Source organism: Varanus komodoensis, unplaced genomic scaffold, assembly GCF_004798865.1.
Source record: "Varanus komodoensis strain SLA01 unplaced genomic scaffold, ASM479886v1 scaffold183, whole genome shotgun sequence".
Taxonomy (NCBI): Eukaryota; Metazoa; Chordata; class Lepidosauria; order Squamata; family Varanidae; genus Varanus; species Varanus komodoensis.
Genome location: NW_025335536.1, coordinates 54,837 through 79,825, shown reverse-complemented (window position 1 = coordinate 79,825; position 24,989 = coordinate 54,837). Strand labels below are relative to the sequence as shown.

General features: G+C 38.7%; 1 protein-coding gene across 18 annotated transcripts in view; it reads left to right on the top strand.

Annotated features, from left to right (window-relative positions):
* The window catches only part of LOC123021762 (bromodomain adjacent to zinc finger domain protein 2B-like), a 153,232-nt gene that overhangs the window by 97,206 nt on the left and 31,037 nt on the right, over positions 1-24,989 (top strand). For 13 of the 18 annotated variants that reach the window (XM_044426811.1, XM_044426809.1, XM_044426810.1 and 10 more), the window contains 10 exons: positions 3,388-3,598; positions 7,654-7,746; positions 7,874-7,935; positions 9,936-10,001; positions 11,630-11,695; positions 13,010-13,054; positions 13,291-13,323; positions 14,566-14,631; positions 21,573-21,713; positions 23,591-23,845. In XM_044426811.1, coding sequence (XP_044282746.1) covers positions 3,388-3,598; positions 7,654-7,746; positions 7,874-7,935; positions 9,936-10,001; positions 11,630-11,695; positions 13,010-13,054; positions 13,291-13,323; positions 14,566-14,631; positions 21,573-21,713; positions 23,591-23,845 — 1,038 coding nt within the window. The remainder of the gene's footprint in view (positions 1-3,387; positions 3,599-7,653; positions 7,747-7,873; positions 7,936-9,935; positions 10,002-11,629; positions 11,696-13,009; positions 13,055-13,290; positions 13,324-14,565; positions 14,632-21,572; positions 21,714-23,590; positions 23,846-24,989) is intronic. The other 5 variants (XM_044426808.1, XM_044426807.1, XM_044426821.1 and 2 more) reach the window with 1 other exon arrangement.

Sequence of the window (24,989 nt, the reverse complement as noted above, 5' to 3'; positions counted from 1 at the left end):
GCAAATGTGTATCAGTTATTACCCTTTTATTCTAATCTTATTTATACTTTACCATCACTTATTAAATGGTAAGATCGTGTGCTTTGAAATGTTGTGTATAGAATGGAAGTTGTTTCAGGGTTATTTGAAATCACTTGAATCAATTTAGTAAACGACAACTGCATGTGGAAATGTGATCCTGGTCATGCATCCAGATACCCATCCTCATCAAACACTGCAGTGTCCGTATGGATCTCAGTAAATTGACTGCATCTTTGATGCAGGTAGAGATGGAATAAATGAGCAAGTTTGGAAATCTTATGAGGCTCCCTTTCTTTAAATTGGGTTTTGGAAGCTGGTAGATGGTGCCCTTGGTTTTTAAGGCTAACAGGGAGGTTTAATGATAATGGTATAGTTCCTTTTTTAAACACACTGAAACCTAGGAATCAAATCATTTCCATTTCACAGTGTGCAGAAGGGAATATGATCTGGTCAAGGCTTTCTTGCTGGAGAACTCTGGATTCAGTTGTTGTCAATTGACATTTTTCCTGTAGCTCACCAGAGCAACTCCCACATTCTTCTGAGATTCCCCTAGCACTCTGGTGCAGCTTTTCAGGGGGCACTGGGGGCTGCTAGGGAAAGAGTAATTGGCAAAAAAAAAAAAAATGCTCACATCCCTTCTCCAGTGGGGAGTATCCTATGAACAGAAAGCTTGAATTCCACCCTACATGCCCATCTTTCCCTGGAGTGCTAGTTGACACTGTGAGGGTTCAATACAAGAGTATTCATTCATATGATTCACACCTGCCATATGAAGTGTTATGATCCAGGCACACGTTTATTACCTCAGTGAGAACGTGGTATGAAGATAAACATTTCAGGCGAGATTAGACAGCTTAGATAAAGAAATAGAAGACAATAAAATTAAATGGTGGCCTGTGTTGGAAAGTCACAGGGGTTTGAGATAAAGGAGTATGCTTGCCACATGGTGAAATGTTAGCAGACTGAATAATGGTCAATGCTGTTCTGCGGTTCCCACAGCATGAAGTATTTTGAAATATTGAAGACAGTATCTTAGATAGATATTAAACATAGAGAGATGTAACATTGGTAGGCAGAATATGATCTCAGTAAATGAAAAAGCTCTAATACACAGTTACTTGGGAGCTAGTCCATCCCAGTCAAGTGAGTGGGTTGGATCCAGCCTCTACAAATGGGCAAGTTTCTTCTGCCCATGGAGGACTTCCTATCTACGTATTGTTGAGATCAAGCTGCTGGAAGAGGGAGAAGACTTTTGCCAGTTCAGGTTTTTCCCTGTAGTTCCCTCTTCCGCTAGCTTCTCAAACAGTTTTTATGGTGAACACAAGTAGCTGCAGAGGGAAAGAGGACTTTGCAAAGTTCCTCCTGCTGGCATCAGAAACTGTATTCCAGCCAGTGGGTCTTACTTCTGAGTAGATATGTGTAGGATTGTGATGTAAGGGTGTAAGGAAGAAATTTTAGGATGAAAGAGTTTTAGGATGAACTGACCTTTGGGAGGTATCAATTATAGCTATGAGACATATGTGTACTATTTGTAAATACTTAACTTTGCTTTTCTTTGCAATGCTATATTCTCTGTAATATACATTCTTGAAAAAAATGTAATGAAACCCAATATTTTTAAGTAATGTTTTTCATACCATGCTGACCAAAGTGTTTGACCTTTGCTTAGTCTCAAGTTCAATGATAAACTGTTTCCTTCTGTATAACCTTAATTTTCCAAATTGAAATATTGTAGACAAAAAGAACCTAAAACAATACAGGAATGACATTTGAGCCATGGATTTATGCTGGCTATAATAGCTAATTATTTCTATTGACTATTAAAAATGACAGAGCAATTTAGCTGCAGAAGTCAAACTATTCAGTACTTAATGGGTAAGTGCTGGGATGCAGAGAGGCTTGATAAATTCTGCATCAGGCTTACATATTCCTGCAAGATTAGACGATATATTTAACATGTTTTGTGAACATGCAAAGTGGTGCAGCTAGGTGATTTTAAATGCTCCCTCTTTCCCTTTCAATAGCCATGTATATTTCCTGAGTTGTGAAACACTCATCTTGTGAAACCGTCTAGGGAACCGCTGTGTACCCATGCTGGGCCAAGAGCTATCACCTGACACCCTCAGAATGATGCTTTGGCATTCCGAGGCTGCGAGGCTCCAAGGCCTGGCCCTCACCACACCACTGAACATATAACAGTATCACAGTTGTAATATATTTCGGAGGATTGTCATTTGATGGAAGACTTTTGTTAGTTGAATTGTCGGATTGACTAGTTTTTAGGAAATTAAACAACTGCTTAAGTAAATGCTTATTTTCCAAGCCTTCAATGTGTGATATGACCTGCTACATGTTTGTTTACTTATAGCTCTCTGTTTCAGGTCAAATCCTCTTGAAGGAACCTTCAGTACATAAATTGAATGCATAACATCAGTACACATTTAAAACCATGAATCATTAGAAAACTACAACTATATGAAAACAGAAACCAGCAATACTAAGACTTATTGCAAACTGCATTCAGTAAATTCAGATGAATAATTATATAATATAGAGCTACATATACAGTCTTAGATGTAAATGCCACTGAACTCAGTGTCATTTACTTCCAGATAAGTAAGCACACATGTTCCAGTCAAACTTCTCTTTGTAGCACTTACAGGAATACATTTTATCCTAGGTGTGAAACCATCTAGTTTTTATAAAAGTTCAGAAATGTGGCATGATGCATATTTCATCTTCTGTTTATATACCAGAACAACAATGGTTTACAACTGAACAAGTTCAGTTCTCATCACTATTGTGGAAAATCCATATTTAAAAGATTTCCTGATTCTTATTTCAGTTCAACTCTGTTCAGTTCAAAATGAGCTTTACTCATTTCTGGTTCTGCTTGCTAAAAGGAAATCTATACTATACAAACTGAAAGGAAACCATCTTCAAGTTTCTTTTTCATAAAATGTACAGAAGGAGAAAGGAGCCAGTGACTGGATTCAAATTGGGTCTCCCCCCTCCTTTTGACAGCTGTCAACAGCAAGCTGTCAAGAGAAAGCAAGAAACCCGCCATGGCTTATTTCCAGGTGGATTGTCATGATGTGCGAATGTGCCCAGTATGCTGTTTGACCTGCAGTTTTGTGTGCTTAAATTTCATATCACCCACTAGATAAGTTACAGGAAAAGATCAAGTATATTTAGTCTTAGTTGATGAATCTGCGAATTTGATCAGTTTAAGCTTACAACTCTTAATACTTATGTGTATATAGACATATGCTTCAGTGTGCACATATATGTCAGTTGACGTACATTTTTATTTTCTTGTCCACTTTGTGTTTCTAATGACTTGCTGTGAAATATATTAATTACAAGGGTATGCAGTGGTGTTTGCTGAAAGAAGAGGAAGTCCTTCCCTGTATCAGAGCTATGGAAGGGCGAAGAGGACGACCTCCAAATCCAGATAGACAGCGTGCTAAAGAGGAATCAAAAATGAGGCGTCGCAAAGGTCGACCTCCAAACGTTGGTAGCACCGAGTTCCTTGACAACACAGATGCTAAACTATTAAGAAAGTTACAAGCCCAAGGTAAGACCTTGTTATTATTTGTTTGGGTATGTTGTAAAGTATCCATGGAAAACTGATATTCCAGTTCTAAAGACAAGTGTTTGGTTTACATGTTTTTTCATATTGTTTATGCATATTGAGCCATTACACCAGTGTTACACTTTATTCAAATGTTCTGTGGTGTCAGGCCTGTATCCCTTTACTTGTACTTAGTTCTATTTTTGTCTGTGGTTGTAAGAACGTAGAACTGGATTTTGTTGTTGTGACCAATGCAGAAAGATCTCATTGTGACTGCAATCAAGATTGCATGCATTCCAACAGCCCATTCCTATCAGCCTTTTAAATTAAGATATGCAGCAAAATTGTTGCAAGAAAATTTGCAAAGTACAGGAATTATGTTAGCCTCTTCTGGATGGCTGTGCCCTCAGTTCCTTGAAGCACCCATTATCAGCTTCAGTTGGTGTGCCATCGACGCCCATTGCTGAATAGGAATAGCCTGGCTTAACCGCACAATTTGACTGTAGTAATGCACTTTATTTAGGGTTGTTCTTACGCCTAGTTCAGAAACTGCAGCTACTGCAGAATTTGGCAGCTAGGGTGTTCGCTATACTGACCTTTCACATGTGTTAAAGGAATTTCACTGCCTGCCTATAAGTCATGCTTGGTACCTAGCCATGTTTGTCATACAACTCCCTAACCAACTTAGGACCAGGATACCTAGCCAACTGGCTTGCCTTTTCTATGTCCAGCCAACATTTAAGACTGTCAGCAGAGGGCTTGCTGGTCATTCTCAAAGTGGTGGAATGTCACTACATGATATCTGGGCAATGAGCCTTCTCAGCAGCATGACCTGCCCTCTGGGATATGCTCCTCCATGCAGTTCTGGAGGCAGAAAATGTTGGATCTTGAAAATGATTCTTGAAAACACACTTGTTTGCCCAAGCTTTCCCTGACTTATACTTAAATAAATCATGTTGCTCCGTCTTTTCTGGCTCATGCATTGCTTTGCATTCTTGCAGTTGAAGTTGTTTTTAATATTTTATTTTTGTTTTAAATGTGAATTTAATGTTTGTATAAACCTAGGGGTTTTATTAGATTTAAGCAATATACAAATATCAAAATAACCAGGTAAGGCATTTCTGAGCATTTCCTTCATTTACCTATTTCTGGGTACCATTTTTTAAATAATCTTACTGTATGGTTTGTACTGTTGTTTTCAAAGACAGGTGGTTTGTCTGGTCTGACCGAGATTGCTATGATATCCTCTGATTTGGCAGATGCTTCATTTAAGTATTCCACATTCAATTCATTCCTCAGATAATTGCAGAACCCCAATACTTCTGTGCATTAATTTGATTTGGACAAGGAGCTAATGCACTGAGCAACTCTGCAGCCACAAAAGATAGGATATCGCTATGGCTTCTTCAACCCTATTTCTTCCTCTTTCCTGCCCTCCCTCCTTACTCTGGTAGATGGAATAGAACATCCCCAAGTTTCTGCTTTAGTGGCTGTATTCCCATATATCCATATATATGAATATCCAGTCAAATCTTAGGAAATTTGTGTGGATTCTTTATGTTTCTAGACATATGAGGCTTGACTAGATAATGTTTTCTGTATTTTGGTATGAGTGCATTTTGCCAGGGATGTTGTCATATGTTATCACTTAGTCTAGATTGATATATTTTTCTTTTTTTCCTATAGTGGTCATTGTTAAATTATAATGACTCCTTTCCTGGCTATTATTAGTTCAGGCATCTTGATTTTTCCCCAAGTACACATTTTCTCTGCTGTTGTTCCAGTGTAAATCTCCATTTGCAGTATTCAAAGTGGAAAGAGGTGATTCAGTAAAAAAACAAACAACCCCCCCTCACAATTTCTTCCTAATGGCTGATATATTCATATTTTTAAAGCTTGTCCCCTGTACAAAATCCAAAACTTGATTTCTTTTCTATCATGTTCCAGTGTATGATGAAGGACTTTCTTGTAGCTTGGCTTGCCCCCTGTCCCCCTCAAATATATAGTAATTGGTGTATGTAGCTATTTTCCCTACTATAAAACTTTTTATTCCAATGTCTAGAAGATTTTTCAATTTATTTGACAGTGGTTCAGCCCGCAAGCCTCTAAATTAACAGTTCATTATTTCTCTGAGGACATCAAGCCTCATTTCTTTCTAAACATTCATACAGCCCAGAAATTGGTCATGCAATAATTTGCTTGGGAAATTGATGAGGTTCTTCTCTAATCTGTAAATAGATATTTATATGGCAAAGATGTAAATGCTGGCATAGATGAAAGCTCACCTCATATAATGTGCAAATCTGTTCTGAGGAATCATCATGAAAACTTGCTTGCCCTGGCCCAAAGCCTCACTTTCCACAATGCTAATTAAAAAGTTTAATATTATACTAACCCATTAGAAATAATTGCCTCTTGAGGGGCGTAAGGGAGCAGCAAGCAGAATTTTTGGCATTTTGGAAAACCCCGTAACTACTTCCTTTGCTTTCTCATTTCTGTATACTACTGCCTTTGATTACCCCACGGGAGGTGTGTTCTGTGGATAAGTTTCAAAGGATGAAAGGAACGTTACCTTCTAATGCTGGAACTTGAGCACTTGGCATATTATCTCATATTGAAAAAAGAAATGTTCTCATCAGTATTTCTGCTGCTTGTATATTTACATCTGTGCCTCACAATGTGATCAACACTACAGAGCTGAGTTCAAGCTCCTAACACTTATGGGAGGAGGATAATTATCTAGCCTTTGGCACATGCTTCAGAGCACTCGCCAACCTTCTGGATATTCTCGTTTCAATGACTCCTGATTCCATAAACTGGCACATACATATCGTTCCAAAGAGGATGCATCTGTGGCGTAGATATTCTGCCAGTTAATTCCAGTCTTGTTTCCCCTCCCCCTCTCTAAGATAATTTGTCTTGCACACTAGCTTCTGCTGTGCTGCATATAAATATTTTATGTATAGCTGCAGTTTCACAACTGTTGCTACACACTGTTGATTTTGCAAAATGCCTAGCTTTCTAGTGAAAGCAACAACCAGGGAACATTCATTGGTAGACACCTCAGTGTGCATGGCATGCTGTTTATGTGGAGGGCAATGGGTAATTTCCTTGGTTGGCAGTCCATTGGAAGATAGCCATGGAAGTGGAGAACCCTTCACTGTGTGAGTATGTAGTCACTGGCTGGGTAGCTACTTCACCACGTGCAAAGGTACCTAGCTAAGAAGCAAATGTGTGCCTGCATAGTGCAGCCGAAGTGCCCCCTCTCCCTGGGGCTGCTTCCCTATGATTTTGGTAAATACAGGAATTCCACGCTCCCCCATCGTCATCTTGACGTGCCAGCTGGTGGTTTCTCCTAGCAATCTGCTTGTCTAACCTTGCTCCATGGAAAAGCACAGAGCTCTGTTTGGCCAGCACATGCATCCATCTCAGTTTCAGACTGAACCTCTTCCAACTCAGGTAGAAGTTCTGCTAGTCACAGGAGGCAACACTAGGTTAAGTTGACTAGTGGTTTGACTCAGATAGGGCAGTTTCATAATGACATCCTTACCTGACTAGAAGGGTGTTTCCCTGTGACTGACCATGAAGGACCAGTAGGTTAGTTTTGTTCACATGTGAAACTTTTAGGAAGCAGGTTGAAATGTATAAGTGTGTAGTCAAGTACATTTCAAGAGGCATTTTTAATAGAAGCAGGCAGATACTGCTAAGTGCTTTGAGTGTGGCATGTCTGAAAATGCCCTGAAATGTATAAAAATTCCCTATTTGGCCTTCCAGCATCTGAGAAGCAATCAATATTTTAATATTTTTCATCCCTCTCCCTGGAAAAGTGGAATTGCATAATGGTTTGAGAAGTATATATGATTTTGTGCCTATTCCTGTTTTTCATTTTCTGTGGAGATAAAAACAAAAGAACAATTGTTTGTGTGAAATTATGGTAAGTCAAACACTTTTAGGTCAAACATTTTCCATCTTTTCTTTGATCTGTCCATGTGTAGGAATGACCTTGCATTAATAAGTTGTATTTATCATATTCTCAGCGTTGCTTCTTTGTCTTACAGAAATTGCTAGGCAAGCAGCACAGATCAAGCTTCTGAGAAAACTTCAGAAGCAAGAACAGGCCCGGGCTGCCAAAGAAGCAAAAAAACAGCAAGGTAAGTACTAAACTGCTTCTTAGAGCCTAATAGGTCTTTGCAGCTGAGTTCTTGAATCTGCAGAGACTCAGTTTTTGTAATCCTGCACTTATATACTGGTGACATTTTTTATTTGTCTTATTCATAGCTATTATGGCTGCAGAAGAAAAAAGAAAGCAAAAAGAGCAGATTAAAATAATGAAACAGCAGGTAATTTATGTCTTTTGGGTTTGGGCTATAAGCCTGACCAAATATGTTGTTCTGATGGTTTAAATGCTTAAAGAGAATTGCCAACTGAAAACTCAGCTGGTTCTGCTTATATGCCTTAGAATCAGCAGCTTGATAAAGTATAGAGATCCACAGATTAATAGAAATCATACAACATTTGAAGCATGGAGATTCGCCCCCAACCCACACGCAATTTGCTCTGATGGGTCTTCCACCTCTCTAGAGCAAGTTTTAGGGAGGCATGGGTGGGCTGCATGGGGAGTAGGAATCATCCCCTTCCTGTTTTGCTGACAGAAGGCAGACAGACGCTAATTGGATTTCACCCGAAATGTTTATGCTTTTCTTGTTATGTGTATTTGGTAATGGGTCAGATGACATATTCTTAAGAATCTGAAGGTCTGTGATATCTTTCAAAATACTTTTCTTAAACTGAACATTAGTTGTGACTAAAGACTGAATCATTCTGGTTTTACCAGGGAGAAGGCACAAGCGAACTAATAAGCCATTAAGCAAACTGCAGTATTAGATGAAGCTTGAATTATACATTTCCTGTGTAAATAGTTCCACTGAATCTATCTAGGAAACCTTAACAGAAAAAAGTGTCACTCTTTCACCTTGATCCAAAATGCATTATATGGAATTTACTTTCATAAATAATATTGTCAGATGCTGGCCTGAATTATGTTGTTATTACTGACAGTGTATAGTTAGTGTTATACTTCAGGATATGATAGCTGAACTATTCAAGAATAATCGTTAGAATGGGTGTGACTGCAGTATTTATGGTATGTCCTAGATCTGTAATTGGGGTATTTGAAGCTCAGCTACTCAGAAGTAAGCCACACCATGTTTAATGTGACTTATTTCCAGGGAGTGTTTCATAGGTTTGCAGTTTCACGGTGCATCCTAGATATTGAAATACAGACCCATGCAAAATAAGTCTAATGAAATTCTAGAAAATGAATACTTTCTTCTTAGCAGACATGAGTAGAATTGCATGGCAAATCTGCCTTTGTAAGATGCTTCATATAAATCCTGGATATTTTAAATAGCTTACTGAGGTAGGCATCTTCTATTAACACATAATTGTGAATAGTATTAGTGAATATTATAGATCAGAAATATTAGTAGACAAAAACAATAAATGTTATGATTCAGGCAAAGAAAATCAAACTAGGGTTACTTGATTAAAATATATTGAATATTTGATCAAGACTGAGCTTATTCTGGAACCAATAATTAATTGAAACATATCTTGTTAGCTAGAATGGACTTACACATTTTTTCAGGATACAGAAGAATGATTATCACTGAAATGTTATTAAGTAAGAGTGCGGTCCAGTGGGGTTGTGTCCCCCCCACCCCAACTTGTGGGATTTTGTCTAACTGTGGTGTTTCAGAGAGGAGGGGAAGAGATTGAGGCACCACCAGGATATGTAATACCTTGGTGGTACCTGTTTCCGTCCCCCTAGAATGCACACTTTTATGATGTTGAAGAAGCAGCCATCATGGTTCTTCCTGCTCTGGCAGTGGGGGAGAGGAGAGCCAAGGTTAGAGGTCCCTTTTAGCATTGTATCTGAGAATTTGAATGAGCCTGTGCTCCTCTCAATGCTGTCTAGGATCCGTAGGATTGCTCAGTCCATCAAAGACTTGGCTCTGGGTTTGTGTACAGATGTTTCAAACCTCAGTGTATTATGACTCTATCCTATGCTTATAGGAGCTATGCTATGGTTATAAGAGCCATGTAGACACACATATCACAAACATCTGGATGCTTCTTCATGGAACGTTACATTCTTGTGCCTGTCCTACCAGGTGAAAGCCAATAGACTATGATGTCATTACATTCTGGAGATGTGAGTTGGGTAATCTTGCCATAGTTGGGTAATCTGTGTAGAAAACCCACTTTTCAGCTATAGACTGCAAAAGATATGATCTGTTGTTACTGCTGCTTAAAATAAATGACAGCATTTTTGTTGTAGGAAAAGATTAAGAGAATTCAACAAATCAGGATGGAAAAAGAACTTCGAGCTCAGCAAATTTTAGAGGTACAACCTGTTTGTTAAAACCAGCTTATAATAGGAAGTGCAAGGAAGGGGCTGTTGCAAGAATTTGCCAAAGTCTTGTATCAGAGTTCTGTACTGTCTCTTTTTTGCAAAATCAAAATCCATTAAATGGATCCAAAGATGCAAAGTCTTATATTTGAAGCATGTGTTAAGCCATTTGCCAAAGAACAATTCACCATATACATTTTAAGGAAGTGCACATGTACAGGATCTCCGGGAAGGTAGCCATGATAGTCTCTTGCAGCAGTAATAATAAAGAGTCCTGTAGCAGCTTAATGACTAACAGATGCATTGTGATGAAAGTATTTGCGGGATAGAATCCACTTTAACAAGTGCATCAAAATCATCATACATGTGATGAAGTGGGCTATAGTCCCCAAAGTTTATGCCATCATAAATCTGTTAGTGTTTGGCTACGGGACTCTATCAGACCCTTGCTTGTTGTTGGTTATGCATTGGATTGTTCTGAAGCAAAGGATAAATGTAAAACACACATTCCTGTTAGGAGGATGCTGTTCAACAGTTGCTTCATTGAAAGAAGACGGGAAAAGCAATGTTTGCCAATTTTTCCTTCCCCTCTGCATCTCTCTGTGCTCCCTAAAAAGCTATTCTGGAATGTTGGATGATCCTTTGGAACAGCATGGGAGGTGAGGTAGGATGCTACAGGGGGAAAAGGAAATTGGAAAACATAATCTCCCCTTCGTTCCTCCACCAGAAGCCTCTGCTGGATCTCAGTCACTTCACTTCCATTTGCAGAAGGACAACTCTGGATCCAGCTCTGTAGGGGATAGAAAACTGAATTGCAAAGTCAGAAAAGAGAAATAACAACATTTGGTTGAGTTATTAGAACAAACAGCAAGCATTAGGAAAATACCTTTGAAGCTGACATTTGAACAGCATGATTTTAATCTTACAAAATGTGCATGTTTATTCTTCTGAAGGATTTGTGAGTCTCTGTATTGTAAACAGTTGGTTTGTATAGTGTATTCATGCCATGTATAGCTAAGTTGGAGAAAAATTAAAGATTTCTATTGCAAATCTCCATTTTTAATCTCTTAACAGATTTATTTTTAGGGTCAGTTGTCACTAATTCTTTATGGCATCGTCCTATGGATATTTGGAAGGAAAAAGTTTTTTTTTTCCTGTCTAAACATTCATCAGCTTGCACTCTTAATATATTAAACAGGGAGAAATGTGATTCTGATAAAGTGCCAATTGATCGTTCTTTACATTGTCTTTAATTGAGATCTCAAAACTTCCCCCACAGATTCAGTATATTATATCAATAAAAAGTATAAAAATAATTAGTCACTGAAGGTTTTTTAACCTGTTTGAAACAAAAAGTTTAAAAGTTCATTCTTTTAAAACAGTGTTTTAAAATTTCATTTTGATATATGATGTGTGTCCTTCGTTAGGAATATTCATCTGCTCCACAAAAAAATCATGTGTTTTTCACAATACATAATGTATTGAGAAATAGTTGATATACACATGATTAGTGGTATCTGTTCACACCTCACAAGGCATGAAGTTTTATTTCCAGTCTGAGATTACTTCCAAACTATAGTGGTGCCGTTGCATGACCTTGGGAACCTGTTTTGCATGCACAGGCTAAAAAGAAAAAGAAAGAAGAAGCAGCAAATGCCAAATTATTGGAGGCCGAAAAACGAATAAAGGTTAGTTTAGATGAGCATCAGAGTTTTTATCTTCCAAACATTAAAAAATGACTTGTACAATTATGCACATCAACAACTATTAAAGTGTCATTAAAAAGAATAAAATAAACACCATTTTATCTAGTATGTTTTGCTGCATATGTGTATAGATGTGTGTCTTGCTATGTTTTGTGTGTGTGTTCATATGGTCTTCTAAAGATTATACTAAGTTTTTTGGTATTTGGTTAGTGTATATTAGCGAAAATAGCAATGAAATTATTTTTAAAAAATAACATACCACTCCAGAGTATTTTCTTGAAATACAGTATCATTTGCTATGCAGTAAAGATGTGCTATGATCTGTGTCCATACAGGGAATTTTCAGGTTCCTCCATTCCCATCCTTTTTTGTTATTCTCATCCTGTTCATTCTGGGGCAGTGCCCCAGAAGTTGTGACATGGGCAGGAACAGATAATTTTCTGTATGTGAGCAGACACATACTTTCAATATGTGCAAGGGGCTTTTTAGATTCTGTTCAGGGAACACAGTGGCTAATCCTGCCTTAATTCACCCGTGGGGCTTAGGCACCAGTGTGCACCTGGCTTGCCATAGCATATCATTCCATGCAATTGTGGGCATCTTGAGCTGGTTGAGGATTATTTGAGGTTGCCCAGTGCTCAAACAGCCCCTGCCGCCTGGGTTCACATAACATGGCAAGTTGGCTGCGCATGAGTGCCATGCAAAGATGGTTCTCCCGGCTGCCCAGCAGGGTGGGACAACCCCATGCATAACCTAAGCCTTGGTGGGCTGTCATATCGTGCATTCCAGGCCTTTGGATTACTTGCAGGCTTAAGTGTTTGCTCCTGGAAGGAACTTAGGTTCACAGAAAGTAAGTTCTACTCTTATATTTGTAATGGTTTTTTTCCTGTCAATGCAAGCCCTTTTTTGGAGTAAATTCAGCTTCAGTCATGGAATCTTACACAGGGCATGTGTTTTCCTATCACTTCTACCTTCTTTTTTATTTACACAAAAACTCCATTATAGAGGGAAAGATGAAATGAGCTGTACAATACCATTTGATAGGCAGTACTGGAAGTGAATTTACTTGTGACCTCTGCAGGAGCTGACATTAATTCCAGTGCATCTTTCATTCATTGATGGAAGGTATCCAGTCTGCTATTTCAGGTTATTGTGGGTGGGGTTTCCATGGACTGAAAACATAGGCACTAAAGATTAGAAACAATGTGGATATTACTTTTGCTTGCATGAAAAAAATGCTCCGCTTTTGATAATAATGTTTGTTAGATACTTTATTTACTTTTTCATATTTTTAAGGAAAAAGAAATGAGAAGACAGCAAGCTGTACTTCTGAAACACCAGGTGTGTATCCAGAATTTAATGGGGAGCATACATGCTATTTTTTTTAATCGTATCTAAAGTACTTGGACAACAAGCCTTAAAAAATGAAATCTTATTTCATTTGTTTTTTGCTTAACTGTTTGATTCACTTAAGGGTAAATTGCTTTGCTTTGATATTGGGATCTTTGGGGGTTTATAAAGTGGTTTTTGACTCTGTGATTTCTGTCTCATAATGTTGTGCCAACTCTTTCTACCAGGAGTTGGAGAGGCATAGACTAGATATGGTATGGGTATGTTTATTTTTGTACATCTAACACCGCATTGTGATTTGGTTGTGATATGGTTGTCATAGCAATGCATAAAATGTAGCACTGGCTGCTGTCATATTACATACTGCTGCATGGCTTTCCAGCACAGTGCATTGCATACATCTGCTTGTCCTGTCTGTAAAAGAAAAACAACATGACTTACCTCAAACTTACTACAAATTGATCCCTGTGAGACATGTGCAAGGCTGTTGCCTTGACATCAGGATTATTGTTGCCACAATATCAAGTTGGACTACTGTACATAACTGGGGAAAAATCACCTTCTCCTAAGATGGCACATTGGACCTGTAAAAGGTGACCAGTTAACTTTCACTAGGCAGCCTCCACAATTGGTCCTTAGAAACATTATATTCGTTTCATTTTAATATAAATGATTTAAAACAATTTTAATGATTGCAATACTACACAATTGGAAATACTTAGTGTGAATTTGGTTGAAGAGTTTGCTACCTTTTTGGTATATAATAACTCCATCTTCTTTTGGAATGAAAATGAATCTTGAACTTCTTGACTTTTTTGCATTGTGCTCTAGTCCAGGTCATCATTAACCTAATCTATGGTGCAGCTTCTGTGGCTTGTCTTAGAGGAACAGTAAATAGGACCATCTATTGCAACCTTGTGCAAGTATTACCCACGACTAGTTCATCTGAAACTAGTTTTAAAACCAACAGATTCATTTCAATCCATTGGGCTGCATACTTAATTTTCTATCCAGAGAGAGAAAGAGATTTACATCCAATAAGTAGTCAAAATGGTTTTCAACATTTAAAAAAAATCCCTTTTGATTACTTTTCAGAGGATCTAAGTTGCAGCTTTTTTGTTTAATTGGCCACTCAATGAATAATTGCGAGCTTTCTGTTATAGCAGATGTAAGGTAACTGACCTGTTCCAGCCAACCATTATGCTTTTTGTTCTGCCAGCTTCTGAAGGAGCCTCACAACTGACCATAAGTAAATCTGTATGCTTCTGTTTTACACTGTCTCCATGTTCATCGCTTTACCTTTTTGCTTTCAGTTGTACTTGTATTTGCTTTCTAAACCTGAACTAAAACATGCACAGACTTGGCTATTCTTGTCTTTTATTTAGCATATACCCCTGACTTGTCTATTAATGCTAAACATGTCCTCTTGAGCTTTGGAAACAAAACAAACTTCTGATCTTGGGACAACTAGTGCTTTGTTCTAATTTTATCTGCTTTAATAGGAACGGGAAAGGAGAAGACAGCATATGATGCTTATGAAAGCCATGGAGGCACGTAAAAAAGCTGAAGTGAGTACTGTTCTCTGAAATGATATTTTTCTTTCCTCCTTTCTCTGTACTGGAGATTTGTATCAATCTGCTAATTCTTTGTCTGAATCCATAAATTTAAGGGCAAACAATAGCTTTACATGGAAGGAAAATCCATTGGCTTTCTCTTCCTTCTGCAGTTAGTAATTTTATACCTCTAAATTTTACCTGATTTTAAATGTGATTTTATTTCCTCAAAATATAGGATAAGACTGTTCTTTCTGTTAAGCCTGCAAATCTTCTTTTATGGATTCTGGAGATACTTGGCATACTAGCAATTCATTGGGCAGACACTCTGGCTTGCTTACCAGCCTGCTTGGTCTGACCTAAAACACAGACGTGTCAAACTGGAGAACACAGTTTTAGACAATTCCACCCTTTCCCAGCAGCCTTCTTACTCCTCATTTCACTGTGTTCAGAAGGGGATCCACTTTCTGGGCAAGCTGTTCAGACTACAGAATGGGAAGAGGCTACAAGAAGAGAGGAGAGGAATTTTTCTATTCAGTGACAAATAGAGGGAGCCATGTTGTTCAAAAGGAACATTCCTAAAGAAAAATGCAAAAGGTTGTATTAGCATAGCACCTTCATTAGGCTTTTTTTCCTATGAGCTTCCTTCTTCTGACTTAGGATCCAAGGCATAGGAAGTGTGAGATTTTTACCAACACAGTTCTTCAAGGATTGGGTCCTTAATAAAATAATTAAGAGCAGATAAGCCCAGAAATAATGTAATGTTTACACATCAGCAGTCTAGGTAAATATCGTTTTTCAATAGTTACCATTATCAGTTTTAAACTCTAATGTTATTTTAAAGCCCAAATTCTTTTGAACTCTAATTGAGCATATTTTAACCAGAGATTATTAAATAAAACAAAATCACATAAATCTAGACAACTTACTGGTTAAGCATATTTTTATCACATCTGTGATTAGTATCCAGAAAGGGAAAATCTTTAAAAACGCAATTCTAAATTACCTGACAAAATTTGATTTGGTGGAGCTTTTCTAATTTCACACTAAACAAACGCTTACACATTGGTTCCTTCCTCTAAAACAAAAGCAATTCGAGTTTGTCTGTCCCCTTTTATACAGGAAATCTAGCAATGGCATAGCTTCATAGAAGGGTTATTTAAAATAATACATGATACAAGACTGTAGAAAGCTGCATTACATCAGATCAGAGTGATGTATTCCCAGTGCACTCTACTCTGACAGGCAGTGGTCTTCAAGATCTCAAGTGAAGGGGGCTTTGCCATCACTAGTTATTTAATAGTTTAAGAGGAAATGCTGGGGATTCTGCTTCTGTGCATGAGGTAAGGAGTCTACTAAGTCCAGGAGTGACTAAACTAAACTGAAGCAAGACCACACCAGCATCTGCAGCACACCTACATGATTTCCGGATTTCTGTGAATGGGAGGAATTTGCTTCCTCATTTAAATATTGGATATTCTTGGCCTTTCACAAACAAGTTTCTATACTGTGCAGTCAGGGCAAGATAAAAGATTGCTAAGGCCCTACACTATTTGGTGTTTCCCTGCTTTCACTCAGTACCATGCTTTGTCTTGTAACTTCAAATATTATTCAAGGCATACCCATATTTTTAAAAAATCCCCGGTAATCATTACATTTTGTAGACAACCACAAATGGGAGTGTATCTCAGATTTTGGAAACTGAAAATGGATAAAAAGCAATTAGAAAAGTAAAATGGGTTTTGAACAAGGTTGTTTGCTGGTCTGTGCTGCCTGAACACTCTCTCCACAAGCAGGAACAGCTGAACAGTGCAGAGGTAAGCCTTGAATTGAGCATTGCACCTGAGCATGTCCCTCTAGCTTGTTGCTTTCCCAACAAGACAGAGAAAGAGCCCATGGTTTGTTCTATGGTTGTTTCACTGGCTTGCCTGGGTTCAAACGCAGCACGAGGGTCAGGGTTCTAGGTTGTTTAGCTGTTCCTGCTTGCAGAGGGAGAAAATGGGCAGCATACGTCAGCACCTTGTCTCAGTCATGGCAACGATTGTGGGTCATCTTAACATGTGAACCGGACTGTTGTTAGTACTACGAGAAATGATTCAATATTCAGGTGGTTCTTGCCTTACATTCTATTATTCAGGACTCTCCTGAGTTGTCTATTTTAGCAAAATTTAAACAATAGCACACACATTTTTATTCATTTTATTTAAGGGAACTGTATTACAAAGTACCATAATCGTACCCTAGGTTTCCCCTCCCCCATAACTCTCAGAGGATCAATATACAACAAAGGGTTGTTAAAGAAGCATTTATCACAAAGGAGCTCTGTCAGCAGTTTTTAGACAGTCATAATATGGGAGTGTAGCTCAGGTTTCGGAAGTTGTCTGATAAACACTTTGAAAGCAGAATTAAATTCACAGTACCCAAGTGATTCTTGTGCTGTGAATATTCCATCAGTGATGATTTATGCCACCTTGTTGCCTATTGAAGATGCCATATGGGATTGCAGATCTAGTTTTACTTAAGAAAACCCATTTTTCAGATTTAAGTGGTCTGTGTGTATGTTTTGACTATTTAAAATTGATAAAAAGAGCTATCAATGTTTTACTGATTCAGAGTTGATGCAACCAGTACTGCAGGAAGATTAAGCATAATTTTTCCAGCCCAGTGTTGAATGTATAATACGCAGTTAGTGATATACAGTGGCAGTGCCCTGCTGCATTTTCCTTGGCCTGTCTAGCTCCCAAGACACACAACGCCTCCTCTGGGCAGTACCAGAATGAGATGTGATTTGCAAAGACTGTTTCACGGTTTGAATGATATAAATCTGTCAGTCAGTCAATCCTTTATTTGGTCATTGACCAGCCAATAAATAAAACACAAAATGACACTTAGTTAAAAACAAGAAATATACAATACAGCTAAAATTACAGTAATTAAAATAAGAAAGTAAAAGCATTCTGGTAGAACCTAACAACATTGAGGGTTAATTCTACCACGCGTTGTATGAATGATATAAATTGCACTGCATTCTAACAAGCCTGATTAGCAAAGTTCACTCAGACAGGGAACTGACTTTCTGCCCTTGCTTTAGTGCACAAGTTGCTTCCATTGATGCATGACCTACACTGCATACTTGGCTCCTTCACCTTCATGCTCCGCCTTTGCTATGCAGGTTTTCTTTGCCCAACAGGCCATGGCAAAGTAAGGTCCACTGTGCCTTCTAGGTATGCATCCAGTGGTTCAGGCCTGTATCAGTCCTCTTCCTCAGTGGTTAAAGGAGGAAGGCACTGCCTCCTGGGAAATGAGAAGAGGATGTTCTGTCTGATGGCCCAGTGTCCTCCTGCTGCCAGCATTCAGCCAGCTGACCTGCTGCCCTCTCAGGCCCAGATGTTTGTGGGGAGTGGAACTCTAACACAGGCAGGCACCCATTTTAGTGTCTGCACTTCCAGCTGCTGGTGGGGAGATAATTCTGAGTTTGACTGAAATATAAATTAGATTAACGACTTAGTTTAAAATTAAATTAAAATTAAAATTGCTCTGACCATACCAACCTGAGCCTGAAGCATGTAGATTACACCCTTTATGAGGAACAGCTGGCCTGTCTTTGTCAGTGATTTAAAATAAGTAATATAGGTAGCAGTCCTGTACACGCTTACCCAGGAATAAATGCCACTGTACTTGGTGCCACTTGCTGCCGAATAGACAGAGAAGTTGATTCCTCTGTGTTTCCTTATTCAGCAGATGAAATAAAAAAGCATTATATCAATATGCTTTTACAACAGAGGTATTTGTTCCATATTTCATCTCTTGAATTGTAGTTTAAAGCACTCTAGGGGCACAGTCCTTTGCGCAGCGGCTAGAGAGCATGGGGATGTTTCTCTCTAAACATGCATAGGATTGTGCTTTAAGTAACAAGAGTTATCAGCCTGGTACTGTCATGTTTCTGAAACTAAAATGCTTACTGTTTATGTTAAGCGTGGTAAATTTGCCAGTAGCCCCATCGGTCTGCTTTGCTATTCAGCTGTGACACAAGCAGGGTTTAAACTGCAACAGCAGCTGCAGGATCTTACGTAGGACAAGTGAGTGGGGGCATCTTGAGGCTGCTTGCCATCCAAACCCAGAAGGAACTGTCTTCCTCCAATTCTTAGCTGCCATAAAGCTCTGCTGATTTTATGAGCCATGGGCCACAAGAGGTGGTACGTGGAAGTCCAAGGGACCAAACGCAGCCTACCTCTTCCACAGAGCTTCTGCATCCCATAGAACAGCCTTCCCCAAAGTGGCACCCTCCAGTTGTTTAGTCCTATCATCACTGGCTTGGTTGAGCGGAGCAGGACTGATGGAAGTTGTAATCCAAAACTTCTGGGAGACAGCTTGCGGGGAAAAGCTGCCCAAAAGACTTCTTCCCTGTGCTGAAGAAGTGTGCAAATGATGCTCACAAACAACCTGGTAAGAAGAGGAAGAGAGGCTTTCATTGGCAGCATGAACCCCAAAACAAAATCTGTGCTCTTTATGTAGGAGCAAAGACTCAGGCTCTGAAACACAGTCAGGTTTTCCTCTATGTTTAAAGCGTGCCGTTAATGAATCTAACATATTTCATATTGAGAGTTGTATTTAGAAGTCTGTCAATCACTGTCACTCAGATTACCTCACAGGGCTGTTGTGAGGACAACAAGAAAGAAAGAGCCATATACGCACCAGCACAAGTGTGTGCACCCCCCCACACACAGCTGTATATATTAAGACAAATATTTCTGCAGTGCACACACGTCTGACTTCATCTTCTGCCAGCCTCTGCAGTTCTTGTTGTTTCTGCTTTGTTATATGCTTTGCATAAATGTCAGCTTTATTAGGCTTTTATTCTCCTTGCAACCAACAGTACTCCCTTGTATTCTAAAATTTATTTATGCCTCTTAAATTTGAATGCAAGCTGCTGTCACAGACAAAAGATTCTCAATTTTAATTAAGCCTGGAACAAAAATCTAAGGTACCCAGCAGTATCATAAAAGAAAACACACGCACGCACGCATGCACACGTTAAGAATATCCAAATGGTAATACTGATCTGGCAGAAGGTTTTACAGTCACAGATGTTGTGAAGCTTTATAACAATTGGCCAGAGTTCTTTTTTTTACCTTCTATTCCATTGTCTATGTTTGTCCAAAATGCTGCTTTGTCTTTAAACAAATAGTAGGATTTTATATTCCTTGCTGTGAATCCTACTCCTCTGGAAAGAGCACATTTTCCTGTTTTAAACATATTTCTGATGTAGTAATATTAAAGGGTTATATAGTTTTCTTTCTTGATGAAACTTTATCAGTACAATCCTATGCATGTCTAGTCAGAAATCCCATTGAATTCCTCCCAGGTAAGTGTGTACAGAAATTCAGCCTCAGGCTATTTTCAGTACTATGTAAAGGTAAGCATGCTATATTTAATGCAGGATCAAGATGACACTGTATGGATGTGGGGGGGCTGCACTTTCTCCATGCACTGTGGTCCCTCAGAAGAGGCTATTCCCCTAAGAAGGAAAGCTGAGATTGGGCAAAATATGGGCAATAAATAACAGGTAGTATATAGAGAAGAAAGTCTAGCTGAACAAAGATATTAACTTGCATAAATTCAAAGAACAGTACTGAGTGATTCCGCCAAGCTACCCAATCCATATTTTGCCCTTTTTAGAACTTCTGAACATCTAATAAAATCAGACATCAAATTAACGTAATTGTTTTAAACACATTTCACCATATTGTTAGGTAAGAAATAATTTGATCCTGCTTTATGAAACACTAACATTCCTTTAAACAGATCTCATGTGAGTGTTCTGTACGTACCTTTCTTTTGTGTTCTTTGCTGCTTTCAAGTGACTTTGAGGAGATCTGTGAATGGTTAATAGTTGTGTGTAGGACTGACAGACTGAAATCCTGGCAACAGAACGAGCTGCCATTTTTCATGGCGCACCTTCAGATTATATGTCGTAATTTTCATAGCAAATGACTACATGCAATTAATGAAATGTGATTTTTATTGTTGAGGTCCTAGGATGACATTTTTTTCTGGAAAAATGATCAAAAACACTGGCTCAAATCCTAACTTCCATTCTATTGATGGGAGGGAAGAGGGTGAGGGCCTTTGCTGCTTCTCCCTCATTCTGGATATTCACTACTGAGGAGGGTTAGATATTTTCAAGAAAGGAGGTCATGTGTTATGAGAACAAAAGTGGCTTCTGCTTGCTTAAGAGATCATTAAGATTAAACAAATGTATCCTAAATGTTTAAAAGGTTTGGTTTGACAAATATACCAGCATATATACCCATTTATACCATTCAGATGAGTCTTCAAACCTGCTCTGCTCTTAAGTGTTGGTTGGCAGAGATACTTTTCTATCTTACATGTGAAGTAGAAGGCACACCGAAGTTATATTTCCTTAAAACACAATTCAGAGCCTTGGGTTTGCCCAGTCATCTTGCTCCTAACTCTGGAAAAGATGCTCCTTCACCCAGAGTGCTTAAGGACAGGCTCTGGTTCCTAAGTGGTGAGAGAAAGACAACTTTTACTCTGATGGGACACTTGCTTATGTTACTGTTACTTCACATATTGTAGTGCTCATTCACAGTCCTGAAAACATATTCCAAACTGGTTTACTAAGTTGTGTCATGAATTAAGCACTGGATACCCTGTCTGCCTACTATCTTCTTTGGAAAATGGATGTTTCTTGTAAAGGTCAGTGTCTGCTTGGGAAAAAAAGCAATACTGCAGATCTTCTCACCTGCAGAATGGGTGCCTCCATGTTTTAAAATTTGGGTGTGTCTTTTGTCCCTTGCCTTCATATAATCCAAGTGTTTTAATTGCTGTGGTGATTTTTAAGATCTGTAACTGCTGCTTTTCCAATCCTTAAATTATTCCTTTGTAAGTGGAATGTATGGGTTTAATTTTCTATCCTTTCTGTGCTATTTAAGGAGAAAGAGCGGTTAAAACAAGAAAAACGTGATGAAAAGAGATTAAATAAAGAGCGTAAACTGGAACAGCGAAGATTGGAATTAGAAATGGCTAAGGAGCTAAAGAAGCCTAATGAAGATATGTGCTTAGCAGACCAGAAGGTAATCAGAATAATGTAAATTTACTTTTTATTTCCTTGCTTCTTTTCATGCTGCTCTTCTTTTCCTTCATCCACCATTGTTACAATAATTAATTTTTCTTAGTGTAGCCGTCCTTAAAATCATTCCCATTTTTACTTTAGATGGCTTGATAATATTACTTTAACATTTAAGTATGTTCAAATTGTAGTTCTAAAGTAAATATTGGGACAGTATGTTTGGTTTGGTATTAAAATTAGAAGTACTGTCATTAAAATGTGTCTTTCAGAGGGCTTATTTAGTGACTTGCATCAGGCTAGGCATTTTAGAACCCTCCAGCAGCTTCTGTCATGCTTCTTTAAAGTTCTGTAGCTATTGGCCTCATGTCCAGCTTGCGAGGTCCCTATGGGCATGTGGCTGCCCAGTCTGGGAAACAGGAAGTTGGACCAGAGTTGCCCTTTGGTCTGCTCCAGCAGAATTCCAGTTAATTTATTGAGGTGCAGCCTTGTGCATGGGGAGAAGCAGCATCTTTTCTCTGTCTAAACATGCATAGGACTAAGTCCTTATTCCTCGTGGGCTTTCTGGAAAGTCAATAAATAGTGCAGCAGCTTAGAATTTTTAGTAACACAAGGGAATACTTTTCTTTAGGGAAGCTCATTTTTCCCCAAGAAACCAACTAAAACATATATTTGTCAGGCAGTATTTGCCCAACTGTCCAACATGCTGTGATCTGGAATGCTGCCTATGTTGTGGTTATGTGCCATTGAACACCTATTGACTTTGATTAAGAGACCAAGAGGCAGCCTTGCATTGAATTATATCTATCTCAAAGCAAAGTGTGGTAAAGCCCTTGGTTGATTTTATCTTTTCTGCTTCTATTTCTAAGAGTGTGGCAGCTTTGGATGAACTCCTAACTGTGATGAAGGGAAGTGGGTCTATATCCCTTTGCTTATATCTTTACAAGTAAAGGGCCCGGGCCTGATTGTTAAATGCAAGCTAATATTTCTGAGCAGCCAAGCTTTCTTCTGGGTACCTGTAGCTCTAGACCTTTCTTAGGACAAGGCGTCTACTTATACATTAGTTGCATCACACAAAAAGTGGACAAAAAGCATACAGGTTTTCATAAAATGTGCATATGTGAATGTAGATACATGGATGGAAATACAGAAAGAATCACTATAATTTAAGTAGAATTACAGTATAGAGGAATGTTGTCCATGGGGTCGGACACGACTTCACGACTAACGACATCAACAACAGTATGTGTCAATCCTGGGGAAATCTTGAGAGTAGGTGGTGTTCAGTCTGCTCTCAAAGTGCTGAGTGTTTCTGAGCTGCTTGGAGACCCTGCTCTTTTACCTTTTAAACTGATGTTGAATTGGGCCACATTTCAAATCAAAGACGCCCTCTGTAAAGTAGGACACCTGGCGTAAAGTAGGAAACTGGGAGTTGTAATTGATTGCAGGGGTTTCGTTGATTCACCATGGCCTTGACCGCAATCTCTATTGAGAAGTGATGCTCTGAATGCCATTCAAACCTGAGAAAAGGCTCCATTGGGCTTGTCCCATGTTGGTAGGATGCCTCCCATTTCCCCCCTTTTCTTTTAATGAGCTAACGTTGTTTTGACTAGTAGGGAAGGAGGCATGGTGGCCAAATCTAGCCTTTAAAAAATATTCATATTGATTTGCCTGACCCAACTGGATTCTTGAAAAAAGCCTTATTTATTTTCAGGACAAGCTGGAACGAGTTTGCATGCCCCTAAATGTAAGAGCTCTTAACTTGCTAGGTTAGCAAGAACTTGCTTGCTGTTCCAGTGATTAACTGAGCAGTTCCCTGCAAGTTTTGTATAGTTGACTGCAAATGTTGCATAAAGCTTTATAAGTGATTTTCATTTATTCTAGCCTTTGCCAGAGTTGCCTCGGATTCCAGGTTTGGTTCTCTCTGGAAGCACATTTTCAGACTGTCTCATGGTGGTGCAGTTTCTGCGCAACTTTGGTAAAGTTCTTGGCTTTGACGTGAACCTGGATGTCCCGACTTTAAGTGTTCTCCAAGAGGGCCTCTTAAATATGGGAGATAGTATGGGAGAAGTACAAGATTTGCTTGTGAGGCTGCTTTCAGCTGCGATTTGTGATCCAGGACTAATAACAGGATATAAGGTAATGAACAATGTGGTAGCATCTTTATTGGTAATCACTAAAGATCTGATAATCTTTCATGGTAATTTAGTGGTGATATTAATAATTATTATGTGCAGTCTGTGTTTCAGTTCTTGCAAAGAATGAGAACATACCACTTCATATGGGCTCTCTTATAATGGAAAAAAATGAAACAAAAAATCCTCTACATGAGAATACTAGCACTAAGAGACTAGAACCATTGATTTTCTCTATGCAAGGATTATTTTTTGATGTGTTTGAGGAGGAATATTCTATCAAATGATGTTCCACAACTATGTTCTGAAGTGATCCAGCCCAGTGTTAATAGCTTGCTGTAAGAATTAGTCAGGTGTTGGTTTGTAATAGCAGTGCATCTTTAAATAGCAGCACATCATTTGGGAACCAAGCTAATCATAAAAAAAATCCTATTCCTATTAGACTGGAACAAGTGAGACATGCAACAAATGCTGCTGTGGTACTGAGCATGCTCTGTTTTCATTGGAGTGTTTTGGGGTTCCCCCAAGTCTGCTGATAACTCTCTCGTGCTGTTTGAGCTACATGGAGAACTGAATTAGTACATACAATCACTTTTTATGTCTTTCTACAGCTACCTTTCTTTCCTTCTCCATGGACAGCAATTTGCTAAATTATGCTAGGTAAAACTTTTATGTAGAAAACCCTTGAGATTTTGGTGAAAATGTGGCACTAGGAACAATATAATAATAATAATAATAATAATAATAATAATAATAATAATAATACTTTGGAGAGGGTTGAACTGGTATGCCAGATAGAATTGACTCCCTTCCCTTCCTTCTCCTTTTGGAAGAACATGACCAGGAAACTAGCTAAATGGTATAAATGTATTCCTTCTTGAGACCAGCTCAACAGGTTCCAAGCAGATTAGATGTCCTGGGCACTCCCCTTTCTAAACCTGGCATTCTTCAAATGTGTTGGCCCACAACTCAAATCATCCCCAGCTACACTGGTCAAAGACAGCACTGTCACTGGTGATGGGAACTGTAGTGCAGCACAAGTGGAGGGCAGCAAGTTGTGAAAGTCTGGACTGCTAAGACTTCACCACAGCTCTCCAGCACCCTCTATTGCTTCCTCCCTGCTTTTCTGATTGGCCCACGTGATGGTT